This window comes from Petromyzon marinus, chromosome 74 (genome assembly GCF_048934315.1).
Source record: "Petromyzon marinus isolate PM22_M1 ecotype Great Lakes invasive population chromosome 74, UKy_Petmar_22M1.pri1.0, whole genome shotgun sequence".
Taxonomy (NCBI): Eukaryota; Metazoa; Chordata; class Hyperoartia; order Petromyzontiformes; family Petromyzontidae; genus Petromyzon; species Petromyzon marinus.
In genome coordinates this window covers 7,043,164-7,057,041 of record NC_133740.1, presented here as the reverse complement: position 1 = coordinate 7,057,041, position 13,878 = coordinate 7,043,164, and the positions used below count along the sequence as shown (strand labels likewise).

Genomic DNA, 13,878 nt, shown 5'->3' with positions numbered 1-13,878 from the left:
ACGGGACAGACCCAGGTCATGTCACGGGTCGACTGCCGTGCCAGGCTAGGTGCAGGAGGAGGTCACGGGACAGACCCTGGTGGTACCATGGGTCGACTGCCGTGCCAGGCTAGGTGCAAGAGGCCGTGGGTGTCACGGGACAGACCCTGGTGGTACCACGGGACAGCTCACCGCGAGCTCGTCGTCGGGGAAGGCCGCGACGCAGACGCTGGGCGCTGCGTCCGTCACGGCGCGGGGGTGCCGCTGCCACAGCTCCTCGGCCACGAAGGGCGCCAGCGGCGCCAGCAGCCGCAGCCCGACCTCGACGGCGGCGTGGAGGGCGCCCAGCGCCACCCTCGCCTCTGCCTCCGCCGCCTCCTCCGCCTCCTCCGCGCCCGAACCGCCGCCGCCGGTAGCAGCGGCAGCCAACACCGGCTTCACAGACTCCTGCGCGGGAGGGGGGAGTGGGAGGCGGTAGGCGCGTACCGTTGGAGCGTACCGTAGGCGTGCATCGCAATAGCATACCCTTACGCGCGTGCTGTGTGTGTGTGCCGTATGCGTGTACCGTACACAGGTACCGCGCATATCGAGCGAGCGTACCGCAAGTACCGTACGTGTGTACCGCGTATACAGTACGTGTGTGTGTGCCGCGTGTACAGTACGTGTGTGTGTGCCGCGTGTACAGTACGTGTGTGTGTGTGCCGCGTGCACAGGACGTGTGTACCGCGTGTACAGTACGTGTGTGTGTGTGCCGCGTGTACAGTACGTGTGTGTGTGTGCCGCGTGCACAGGACGTGTGTACCGCGTGTACAGTACGTGTGTGCCGCGTGTACAGTGCGTGCGTGCCGCGTGTACAGTATGTGCGTGCCGCGTGTACAGTACGTGTGTGCCGCGTGTACAGTGCGTGCCGCGTGTACAGTATGTGCGTGCCGCGTGTACAGTGCGTGCGTACCAGGTAGACGTCACAGAGGTCGTGCAGCCACAGGGCGTGCACGGCGCTGGAGGCCGCCGGGAAGGAGAGGCCACGCAGGGCCTCGTTGGAGGCCCTCACGGCCACGGCCACGCGGGACAGCAGCCACGCCGGCATGCCGGCACCCTCCACCACCACCTACAACCACCACCACAACCACCACCATCACCACAACCAACCACAACCACCACCATCACCACAACCAACCACAATCACCTACAACCACCACCATCACCACAACCACCACCACAACCACCACCGCAACCACCACCATCACCACAACCACCGCAACCACCACCACAACCACCTACAACCACAACCACCACCATCACCTACAACCACCACCATCACCACAACCACAACCATCACCTACAACCACCACAACAACAAAATAAACCACCACAAACCTTGAACCACCACCACAACAACAACCGCCTACAACCACCTACAACCACCACCGCAACCACCTACAACCACCACCGCAACCACCACCACCACCGCAACCACCACCACCACCGCAACCACCACCATCACCACAACCAACCACAATCACCTACAACCACCACCATCACCACAACCAACCACAATCACCTACAACCACCACCACAACCACAACCACCACCATCACCTACAACCACCACAACAACAAAAGAAACCACCACAAACCTTGAACCACCACCACAACAACAACCGCCTACAACCACCACAACCACCACCACCACCATCACCACAACCACCTACAATCACCTATAACTACCACAATCACCTACAACCACCACAACCACCATCACCACAACCAACCACAATCACCTACAACCACCACAACCACCTACAACCACCACCACAACCACCACCATCACCACAACCACCACCATCACCACAACCAACCACAATCCACTACAACAGTGGTTCTTAACCTTGTTGGAGGTACCGAACCCCACCAGTTTCATATGCGCATTCACCGAACCCCTCTTTAGTGAAAAATAAAATGTGATTGTTTTCAAATTCAAGACATAGATATGTTTTTTACTGGTACACAAAATGAGCCGTGCATGAACATTACCTTGTTCAAAGAATAAAACCAACACAATGCATAAACTCACAACAAATTACATACCTGGAAATCAATGTGACTTCTGCTGTTGCCTTTGAGAGATCAGTTCAGATATGCGTGGCTTCACCTTGGCAAGTGCCACTCTCATGTAATTTTCACAGCAAAGTCCGTTCCTTTTCTTCGTTTTTATGTCCAGCATCCTCGAAAAGGATTGCTCACAAAGATATGTTGTAACAAATGGTATAAAAAAATCCAGGGCTTTCTTAGCAATAACTGGATACTTGTTCATTTGTCGACACCAAAACGTTGAGAGCGTTGTTGTTCTGAAGAGTTGCTGTTGAACCTGGCTCTGCTGAATTTCAATGATTTCGTCGAGGAATTCATCATTGACATCTGCTGTTTCAACAGCAAACGTGAACGGCTGTCTCACCCATGCTGGATATGACTCTCTTGTAGGGAAATATCCGTCGAGAGACTTTGCAAGCTCATCTAAGTGCGTGGCAATTGTTTGCTTCAGTTCCGTGGATACAGAAATATCTCCGATTCCAGACACATCTTCGATCTTACTTGCACAGTCGTCCAGAAGCGGGAAGTTTGCGAAGTTATTGTTCTCTGTTCGTCGTTTCCATAACGGTAGCTTTTTTTGAAAAGCCTTCAGGTGTTCTTCCGCTTCCATGATATTGACTCCACCACCCTGCATCTGCTGATTGAGATGATTGAGAGCTGCGAATATATCAGCCATGTACGCTAAAATGAGAATGAACTCAGGATTTTTGAAGCAATCTGCATGGCAGTGTTGGTGCTCTTGCAAAAACAGGGCTAATTCCACACGCATGGCAAAAACACGATTCAGCACCTGTCCCCGGGATAACCACCGAATATTAGAATGGAGCAGAAGTACCTCAAATTCAGAGCCCATTTCTTTACACAGCTCACTGAAGATGCGGTGCCTCAGAGCACTTTTTCGCACATAGTTCACACATTCCACCACAGTTTTTAATACTTCTGCCATTTTTGGAGGTAAGGTTTTTGTTGCCAACGCATGCCTGTGCAGAATACAATGCGTCACAATGATGTGTGGTGCATCGGCCTTTACTAGCGCACCAAAACCAGACTTTCTTCCCAGCATGACTGGAGCTCCGTCCGTACAAACTGCAGAAACCATATCCCATGAAAGATTGTTGTCTCTGAAGAAGTCATCCACAAGCTTCTTCACATCGGCTGCCTTCGTTGTTGTTGTAAGAGGCTTACAAAATAAAAACTCTTCTTTTATCATGTCGTCTTTCACATAGCGTACAAAAACAGCAAGCTGGCTTAGATCAGAAACGTCTGTGGTTTCGTCGAGTTGAAGGCTGAATTTTGCCGGGCTTGAAATCAGATCCGCGACTACTTGAGCCAAGATGTCTTTACTCATGTCTTCTATTCTGTCACTGACGGTGTCATTTGAAAGGGGAATTTGGGATAATTTACCTTCGGCCGCTGTTCCGAGTATCAGATTCGCCATCTTTAATGCAGCTGGTTTCACAAGTGTTTCACCAATGGTGTGTGGCTTGCCCTGCTTTGCGATCAGGTAAGCAACTTCGTACGATGCTGTCAGGATCGGTTTGTTAACAGGTACAAATCCAAGAGCAGGCAGAGTGGCCCTTTCATCGAATCTGGCTCTCTTCACCCTGAATTCAGCAAGTGTTGTGTTCTTGTATTCCCCGTCTCCATGCAGCTTCAAGAAGTGTTCCTTTAGTTTTGCCGGTGCAAGACTAGAGTTGCTCAACTTGGCGTTGCAAATCATGCAGATAGGACGCTCACTCCCATCACGTTCCGTGATACATGAGAATCCATGTTGTACATATTCGTCCGACCACTTTCTTCTTTTGCCCGACATAGTTAGTATGGATAAAATATTAAAGAAATCACACGACGTACGACAACAACAGTCACACGTTGACTACTGAGTACGCACTAAATTCCCCGCAGCGCTGATTGGCCAAGCAGTGTAGCATGATCATCTGCAGCCAGTGATGGCCAAGCGGGCCGTGTGTGTCATCACAAATTTACACAATAATTCAAGTGTGTCCGGACCTCCGTGGCGGGGGCTCTGCCGAACCCCTGAGATCGACTCACCGAACCCCTGGGGTTCGATCGAACCCAGGTTAAGAACCACTGCACTACAACCACCACCATCACCACAACCACCTCCAACCACCACCACCACAACCACAACCACCACCATCACCAAAACCACCTACAATCACCTACAACCAACCACAATCACCTATAACCACCACCACAACCACCACCATCACCACAACCACCACAACCACCTACAACCAACCACAATCACCTACAACCACCCCCACCACCATAACCAACCACAATCCACTACAACCACAACCACCATCACCACAACCACCTACAACCACCATCACCACAACCACAACCACCACCATCACCACAACCACAACCACCACCATCACCACAACCACCTACAATCACCTACAACCAACCACAATCACCTAAAACCACCACCACAACCACCACCATCACCACAACCACCTACAACCAACCACAATCACCTACAACAACCACCATCACCACAACCAACCACAATCACTTACAACCACCACAGCAACAACAAAATCAACCACCACAAACCTTGATACACCACCACAACAACAACCGCCTACAACCACCACCACCACCACAACAACAACAACAACAACCGCACGGTGCGGTTGAGCGGTGCGGGCGAGCCCCTCACCCCGGTGAGTGGCGCTGGTGAGTAGTCTCGCCCCAGGGCTCTCTGGGTGAAGTGGAAGGCGTTCCACACCTTGTTGCAGAAGTGTCGCCAGCTCAGGACAGTCGCCACGTCCACACTCACCTCGTCGCCTGCCGGGGTGAGGAGCGCGGGAAGCCGGGGTGAGGAGGGAGGGAGACGCCGGGGTGAGGAGGGAGGGAGAAGCCGGGGTGAGGAGGGAGAGAGACGCCGGGGTGAGGAGGGAGGGAGACGCCGTGGTGAGGAGGGGAGGGAGACGCCGGGGTGAGGAGGGAGGGAGACGCCGGGGTGAGGAGGGAGATGCCGTGGTGAGGAGAGAGAGAGAGACGCCGTGGTGAGGAGGCAGACGCCGTGGTGAGGAGGGAGACGTCGTGGTGAGGAGCGCGGGAAGCCGGGGTGAGGAGGGAGACGCCGTGGTGAGGGGAGAGACACTGTGGTGAGGAGAGAGAGAGACACCGGGGTGAGGAGAGAGAGACGCCGGGGTGAGGAGAGAGACGCCGTGGTGAGGAGGGAGAGACGCAGTGGTGAGGAGAGACAGAGACGCCATGGTGAGGAGAGAGAGAGACGCCGGGGTGAGGAGGGAGGGAGACCCTGTGGTGAGGAGGGAGAGAGACACCGTGGTGAGGAGGGAGAGAGACGCCGTGGTGAGGGGAGAGAGAGACGCCGGGGTGAGGAGGGAGAGAGACGTCGTGGTGAGGAGGGAGAGAGACGCCGTGGTGAGGAGGGAGAGAGACGCCATGGTGAGGAGAGAGACGCCGTGGTGAGGGGAGAGAGACGTCGTAGTGAGGAGAGAGAGAGACGCCGTGGTGAGGAGGAAGAGAGACGCCATGGTGAGGAGAGAGACGCCGGGGTGAGGAGGGAGGGAGACGCCGGGGTGAGGAGAGAGACGCAGTGGTGAGGAGAGAGACGCCGGGGTGAGGGGAGAGACGCAGTGGTGAGGAGGGAGACGCAGTGGTGAGGAGGGAGAGAGACGCCGGGGTGAGGGGAGAGACGCCGTGGTGAGGGGAGAGAGACGCCGTGGTGAGGAGAGAGACGCCGTGGTGAGGAGAGAGAGGGGGTGGTGAGGAGAGAGACGACGTGGTGAGGAGAGAGACACCATGGTGAGGAGTTCTCACTTCGTAACAGTGGTAAGGAGCAAGTACTCTGTGTGAATTCTCTGAGTATTCTGTGAGTACTCTGTGAGTACTCACAGAAAACTCTGTGAGTACTCTGTGAGTACTCTGTGCGTTGCGTACCGGTGGTACGGAGTGAGTTCTCTGTGAGTACTCTGTGAGTACTCACAGAGTACTGTGTGAGTACTGTGTGAGTACTCTGTGAGTACTCTCTGTGTGTGTTGAGTACCGGTGGTACGGAGTGAGTAGAGTGCCAGGCGCAGTCCATCTGCTCCACTCTCTGGGATCCCGGACGGAAACTCCTTCCTCTGTGTGGTGAGGGTGGTGAGGGTGGTGGTGAGGGTGGTGAGGGTGGTGGTGAGGGTGGTGAGGGTGGTGGTGAGGGTGGTGAGGGTGGTGGTGAGGGTGGTGGTGGTGGTGAGGGTGAGGGTCGTGGTGAGGGTGAGGGTGGTGGTGGTGAGGGTGGTAGTGAGGGTGGTGAAGGTCGTGGTGAGGATGGTGGTGAGGGTGAGGGTCGTGGTGAGGGTTGTGGTGGTGAGGGTCGTGGTGAGGGTCGTGGTGAGGGTGGTGGTGAGGGTTGTGGTGGTGAGGGTCGTGGTGAGGGTGGTGGTGAGGGTCGTGGTGAGGGTCGTGGTGAGGGTGAGGGTCGTGGTGAGGGTTGTGGTGGTGAGGGTGGTGGTGAGGGTTGTGGTGAGGGTCGTGGTGAGGGTTGTGGTGAGGGTGGTGGTGAAGGTCGTGGTGAGGGTGGTGGTGGTGGTGAGGGTCGTGGTGAGGGTCGTGGTGAAGGTCGTGGTGAGGGTCGTGGTGAGGGTGGCAGTGAGGGTGGTGGTGAGGGTGGTGGTGAGGGTGGTGGTGGTGAGGGTGGTGAGGGTGGTGGTGAGGGTTGTGGTGAAGGTCGTGGTGAGGGTGGTGGTGAGGGTGGTGGTGAGGGTGGTTGTGGTGAGGGTGGTTGTGGTGAGGGTTGTGGGGTTGTTGTGGTTTCCCTCATCCTGGTGATACCGATTGTTGTTGCCAGTTGTTGTTGTGGTTTTTGTTGGTTGTTGATGGTGTTGTTGGTTGTTCGTGTTGTGTGTTGGTTGTTATTGTTGCGTATTGTTGTTGTTGTTGCTGGTTGTTGTTGTTGCTGGTGGTGGTTGTTGGTGGTTGTTGTTGGTGGTTGTTGGTGTTGTTGATTGTTCGTGTTGTGTGTTGGCTGTTATTGTTGTTGTTGGTTGTTGTTGTTGTTGTTGGTTGTTGTTGTTGCTGGTTGTTGTTGTTGCTGGTTGTTGTTGTTGGTTGTTGTTGGTTGTTGTTGTTGGTTGTTGTTGTTGTTGGTTGTTGATGTTGGTTGTTGTTGTTGTTGTTGTTGGTTGTTGATGTTGTTGCCTCACCTGCCCCTCCTCCGCTGTTTTCAACTCCCTGGGGTCTAAGTTTCCCGCGCGGAGTTTCCTCTGCAGGTCCTGGGGAGCGAGAAATACTCATCATCACCAACATCATCATTGTCAACATCAACATCATCACCAACATCATCATTGTCAACATCAACATCATCACCAACATCATTGTCAACATCACCAACATCATCATTGTCAACATCAACATCATCAACATCATCATCACCAACATCACTATCATCATCACCATCATCACCACCACCATCATCATTGTCAACATCATCAACATCATCACCATCATCACCAACATCACTATCATCATCACCATCATCACCACCACCATCATCATTGTCAACATCACCAACATCACCATCATCATCACCACCATCATCATTGTCAACATCACCAACATCACCATCATCACCATCATCATCACCATCATCATCACCATCATCATTGTCAACATCACCAACATCACCATCATCACCATCATCACCAACATCACCAACATCATTGCCATCATTATCACCAACATCACTATCATCATCATCACCACCATCATCACCAACATCATTATTGTCAACATCACCAACATCACTATCATCATTGTGGTGGTGGTGGCATAGTGGTGGTGGTGGCGTGGTGGTGGTGGTGGCGTGGTGGTGGCGGTAGCATGGTGGTGGCGTGGTGATGGTGGTGTGGTGATGGTGGTAGCGTGGTGGTGGTGGCGTTGTGGTGGCGTGGTGGTGGTGGCGGCGTGGTGGTGGTGGTGGCGTTGTGGTGGCGTGGTGGTGGTGGCGTGGTGGTGGTGGTGGTGGCGTTGTGGTGGCGTGGTGGTGGTGGTGGTGGTGGTGGCGTTGTGGTGGCGTGGTGGTGGTGGTGGCGTGGTGGTGGTGGTGGCGTTGTGGTGGCGGTGGTGGTGGCGGTGGCGGTGGCGGCGGTGGTTACGGGTAGAGACGCTCCGTTGATGACGTCCATGGGATCGATGACGTTGCCCAGGGATTTGCTCATCTTCCGCCCGCGGGCGTCGCGCACCATGGCGTGGAAATACATCTACAGAGACAAAGGTGCCCCCCCAGGTAGCCTTCACGGACTGTCGGGGCAAGTGCAGGGAGACTGGGTGAGTGGCCTGGTGAAGAAGCAGAGCAGCGTGGCTACCTGCGGGAAGGGCAGCTGTCCCGTGAGCTGCTGCCCCAGCATTGCCATCCGGGCGGCCCAAAAGAAGAGGAGGTCCTGGCCGGTCTCCAGCAGCGAGTTGGGGTAGAAGCTCGCCACGTCAGGCGTCTACGCAACAACAACAACAACGATGGCAACAACAACAACGACGATGACGACAACAACGATGACGACAACAACGATGACGACGACAACGATGACGACAACAACGATGGCAACAACAACAACGATGACGACAACAACGATGACGACAACAACGATGACGACGACAACGACGATGACGACAACAACGACGACGACAACAACAACGTTACGGTGCCAAAGAAGTTCAACACACATACACTACAATACATGCTACACTGTATACTACACTACACTATACACAACAATACACTACACAACAATACACTACTATACACTACACTATACACTACAATATACACTACACTATACACAACAATACACTACTATACACTATACACTACTATACACTACACTGTACACTACTATACACTACACTACTATACACTACACACTACACTACTATACACTACACTATACACGACTATACACTACACACATACACTACAATACACACTATATACTACAATATACACAATACACTACTATATACTACACTATACACTACTATACACTACACACTACTATACACTATATACTACACTATACACTACTATACACTACACACTACTATACACTATATACTACACCATACACTACACACTACAATACACACTGCACTACTACTTACTACACACAACACTACTATACACTACACTACTATACACTACACTACAATATATACTACACTATACACGACTATACACTACACACATACACTACAATACACACTATATACTACAATATACACAATACACTACTATACACTATATACTACACTATACACTACTATACACTATATACTACACTATACACTACACACTACTATACACTATATACTACACCATACACTACACACTACAATACACACTGCACTACTGCATACTTCACATAACACTACTATTCACTACACTTCTATACACTACACTACAATATATACTACACTATACACGACTATACACTACACACATACACTACAATACACACTATATACTACAATATACACAATACACTACTATACACTATATACTACACTATACACTACTATACACTACACACTACTATATACTACACACATACACTACACACTACAATAAACACTGCACTACTACATACTACACACTACACTACTATACACGATCATATACACTACAGACTACACTATACACTACACTAAAATCCACTATAATACACGCGCACGCACACACACATGCATGCACACACACGCGCATACACGCACACACACACACACGCACACACACACGCGCACACACACGCACACACACACGCAGACACGCACACACGCACACACACACACACACACGCGCACACACACACGCACACACACACGCAGACACACGCACGCACACACGCGCGCACGCACACACACGCAGACACACGCACGCACACACGCACGCGCACACACGCACACACGCACACACGCGCACACACACACGCACAGACGCACACACTCACACATGCCCACCCACCCACCTGGTCCGGCCAGCCCAGCACAGCGAAAGGCAGCAGAGCCGAAGAGAACCACGTGTCCAGCACGTCCTCGTCTGCACAAAGACAAAGGTGACCCCCAGCGTGTGTAGCCTTTGGCGGGCTGTAGGGGCAAGTGCTGTTAGTAGCGAGCAGCAGCAGCAGCAGCACCGGCGAAGGCCGGCAGGGTGGCACACGAGGGGGTGGGTTCAGCAGCACCACGCCCGTCCGCCTTTGTATCCCCAGCGGTCAAAGATCAAAGATCCCCCATATAGCCTTAACAGACTGTAGGGGCAAGTGCTGTTAGCGAGCACCTATGAAGGCCGGAACCGCACATGAGGGGGGTGGGTGGCCAGCACCACGCCCGACCACCTTTGTCTCCCTAGTGGCGATGTTTACACACCGCACCAGGTACTCATTTGAGGCTGAGTATACCTAGGGGAGGCCCGGGACCGGTTCAGATAATCGTCACTGGGTGTTGGCCGTGAGCAGGAATCGAACCCGGGTCGCCGGGTTCATAGCGCAGCTTAGCGCTAACCACTACACTATCGCTCCCCACACACACACACTCTCACACACACACACCTACACACACCTACACATACAATGGACAAAGTGGCGTAGTGTATAGTGTAGTGTATAGTGTAGTGTATAGCGTAGTATATAGTAGTGTATAGTGTAGTGCATAGTGTAGTGTATAGCGTAGTATATAGTGTAGTGTATAGTAGTGTATAGTAGTGTAGTGTATAGTAGTGTAGTGTATAGTAGTGTAGTGTATAGCGTAGTATATAGTAGTGTATAGTGTAGTGCATAGTGTAGTGTATAGCGTAGTATATAGTAGTGTAGTGTATAGTATGTAGTCTATAGTAGTGTAGTGTATAGTAGTGTAGTGTATAGTGTAGTGTATAGTAGTGTAGTGTATAGTAGTGTATAGTGGAGTAAAGTATATGGCGCAGTGTGTAGTGTATAGTCTTGTATGGTGTAGTGCATAGTAGTGTATAGCGGAGTGTATAGTCGCGTGTAGTATAGTATGTAGTGTATAGCGTAGCGTAGTGTATAGCGTAGTATATAGTAGTTTATAGCGGAGTGTATAGTCGCGTGTAGTATAGTATGTAGCGTATAGCGTAGCGTAGTGTATAGCGTAGTATATAGTAGTTTATAGCGGATCGTATAGTCGCGTGTAGTGTAGTATGTAGTGTATAGCGTAGTGTATAGCGTAGTATATAGTAGTTTATAGCGGAGTGTATAGTCGCGTGTAGTATAGTATGTAGTGTATAGTGTAGCGTAGTGTATAGCGTAGTGTATAGTAGTTTATAGCGGAGTGTATAGTCACGTGTAGTATAGTATGTAGTGTATAGTGTAGTGTATAGCGTAGTATATAGTAGTTTATAGCGGAGTGTATAGTCGCGTGTAGTATAGTATGTAGTGTATAGTGTAGCGTAGTGTATAGCGTAGTGTATAGTAGTTTATAGTGGATCGTATAGTCGCGTGTAGTATAGTATGTAGTGTATAGCGTAGCGTAGTGTATAGCGTAGTATATAGTTTATAGCGGAGTGTATAGTCGCGTGTAGTATAGTATGTAGTGTATAGCGTAGCGTAGTGTATAGCGTAGTGTATAGTGTAGTATATAGTAGTTTATAGCGGAGTGTATAGTCGCGTGTAGTATAGTATGTAGTGTATAGCGTAGCGTAGTGTATAGCGTGGTATATAGTAGTTTATAGCGGAGTGTATAGTCGCGTGTAGTATAGTATGTAGTGTATAGCGTAGTGTATAGCGTAGTATATAGTTTATAGCGGATCGTATAGTCGCGTGTAGTATAGTATGTAGTGTATAGTGTAGTGTATAGCGTAGTGTATAGCGTAGTATATAGCGTAGTATATAGTGTAGTGTATAGTAGTTTATAGCGGAGTGTATAGTCGCGTGTAGTATAGTATGTAGTGTATAGCGTAGCGTAGTGTATAGTGTAGTATATAGTAGTTTATAGTGGATCGTATAGTCGCGTGTAGTATAGTATGTAGTGTATAGTGTAGTGTATAGTGTAGTGTATAGCGTAGTGTATAGCGTAGCGTAGTGTGCGCGCATCCTGAACTTCTTTCGCGCCGTACGTAGCCAACCGCGCTAATCCGAGGTGCGCGGGTTGTTTGGGGGGAGGGGCGGAAGCACAGCCCCCCCCCCCCCCGCCAGCCCCCCCTCCCCAGCCCCCCCCCAGCCCCCCCTAATACGCCGGCTGTGTGTGGCATCGTGAAGTTGCTGCTGTACCCTGCTGCAGAGTGAAGGAGTCTGGCTGCAGCCCCAGCTGGGACTGTGCCTTCAACTTGGCCTCCGACTCGTCGCGAGCGCACACCCACAGCTCCTCCTGCGGCACACAAGCAGCACAGCAGCAGCAGCACAGCAGCACAGCAGCAGCATAGCAGCAGCAGCAACAGCAGCATAGCAACACAGCAGCACAGCAACAGCATAGCAGCAGCATAGCAGCAGCACAGCAACAGCAGCAGCATAGCAGCAGCAACAGCAGCAGCACAGCAGCAGCAGCACAGCAGCAGCAGCACAGCAGCAGCATAGCAGCAGCACAGCAGCATAGCAACACAGCAGCACAGCAACAGCATAGCAGCAGCATAGCAGCAGCACAGCAACAGCAGCAGCATAGCAGCAGCAACAGCAGCAGCACAGCAGCAGCAGCACAGCAGCAGCAGCAGCAACAGCAGCAGCACAGCAGCAGCAACAGCAGCAGCACAGCAGCAGCACAGCAGCAGCAGCACAGCAGCAACACAGCAGCAGCACAGCAGCAGCACAGCAGCAACAGCAACAGCAGCACAGCGGCGGCGGCGGCAGCATAGCAGCACAGCAGCAGCACAGCAGCACAGCAGCACAGCAGCAGCAGCACAGCAGCAGCAGCACAGCAGCAGCACAGCAGCAGCACAGCAGCACAGCAGCAGCAGCAGCACAGCAGCACAGCAGCAGCAACATAGCAGCAGCAGCAACAGCACAGCAGCAGCATAGCGGCGGCACAGCAGCAGCATAGCAACAGCAGTAGCACAGCAACAGCACAGCAACAGCACAGCAACAGCAGCACAGCAACAGCACAGCAACAGCACAGCAACAGCATAGCAACAGCAGCACAGCAGCAGCACAGCAGCAGCACAGCAGCAGCATAGCAGCACAGCAGCAGCACAGCAGCAGCACAGCACAGCAGCATAGCAGCACAGCAGCAGCACAGCAGCACAGCAGCAGCACAGCAGCAACACAGCAGCACAGCAGCACAGCAGCAGCACAGCAACAGCACAGCAACAGAACAGCACAGCAGCAGCACAGCACAGCAGCAGCACAGCAGCAGCAGCATAGCAGCACAGCAGCAACACAGCAGCAGCAGCACAGCAGCAACACAGCAGCATAGCAGCAGCACAGCAGCAGCAAAACAGCAGCATAGCAGCAGCATAGCAGCACAGCAACAGCAGCACAGCAACAGCATAGCAGCAGCATAGCAGCATAGCAGCACAGCAACAGCAGCACAGCAGCAGCACAGCAGCAGCAGCACAGCAGCAGCACAGCAGCAGCAGCACGTACACAAGCATCAAACACAAACACCGCATACGTACACATCACGTACACTGCTACCTCGGAGATACAACTTAATTCGTTCCGAAACCGAATTGTTCGAACACCGAATCAATTTTCCCCATAAGCACGAATGGAAATCGCATCAATCGGTTCCCCACCCAAGGATCCTCCTGTTACGGGCCATTTTTAAACACAAAGTTCACAATATTAAAATACAGTACAGTACATGAAAGCATGCAAAAAAAAAACACAGTTAT

General features: G+C 51.9%; 2 protein-coding genes across 3 annotated transcripts in view; one reads left to right on the top strand and one right to left on the bottom strand.

The window, feature by feature from the left end:
- Positions 1-13,878, top strand: part of LOC116958207 (calmodulin-regulated spectrin-associated protein 1) — a 296,794-nt gene that overhangs the window by 142,976 nt on the left and 139,940 nt on the right. The gene's annotated exons all lie outside the window — the stretch shown is intronic.
- Positions 1-13,878, bottom strand: part of LOC142907070 (valine--tRNA ligase, mitochondrial-like) — a 62,697-nt gene that overhangs the window by 14,271 nt on the left and 34,548 nt on the right. Inside the window, exons 8-16 of the mRNA XM_076056054.1 lie at positions 12,323-12,419; positions 10,070-10,140; positions 8,417-8,542; positions 8,207-8,311; positions 7,256-7,324; positions 6,115-6,193; positions 4,759-4,886; positions 932-1,087; positions 172-426 (exon numbers count right to left, since the gene is read on the bottom strand). Of these exons, the coding sequence (XP_075912169.1) occupies positions 172-426; positions 932-1,087; positions 4,759-4,886; positions 6,115-6,193; positions 7,256-7,324; positions 8,207-8,311; positions 8,417-8,542; positions 10,070-10,140; positions 12,323-12,419 (1,086 nt within the window). The remainder of the gene's footprint in view (positions 1-171; positions 427-931; positions 1,088-4,758; positions 4,887-6,114; positions 6,194-7,255; positions 7,325-8,206; positions 8,312-8,416; positions 8,543-10,069; positions 10,141-12,322; positions 12,420-13,878) is intronic.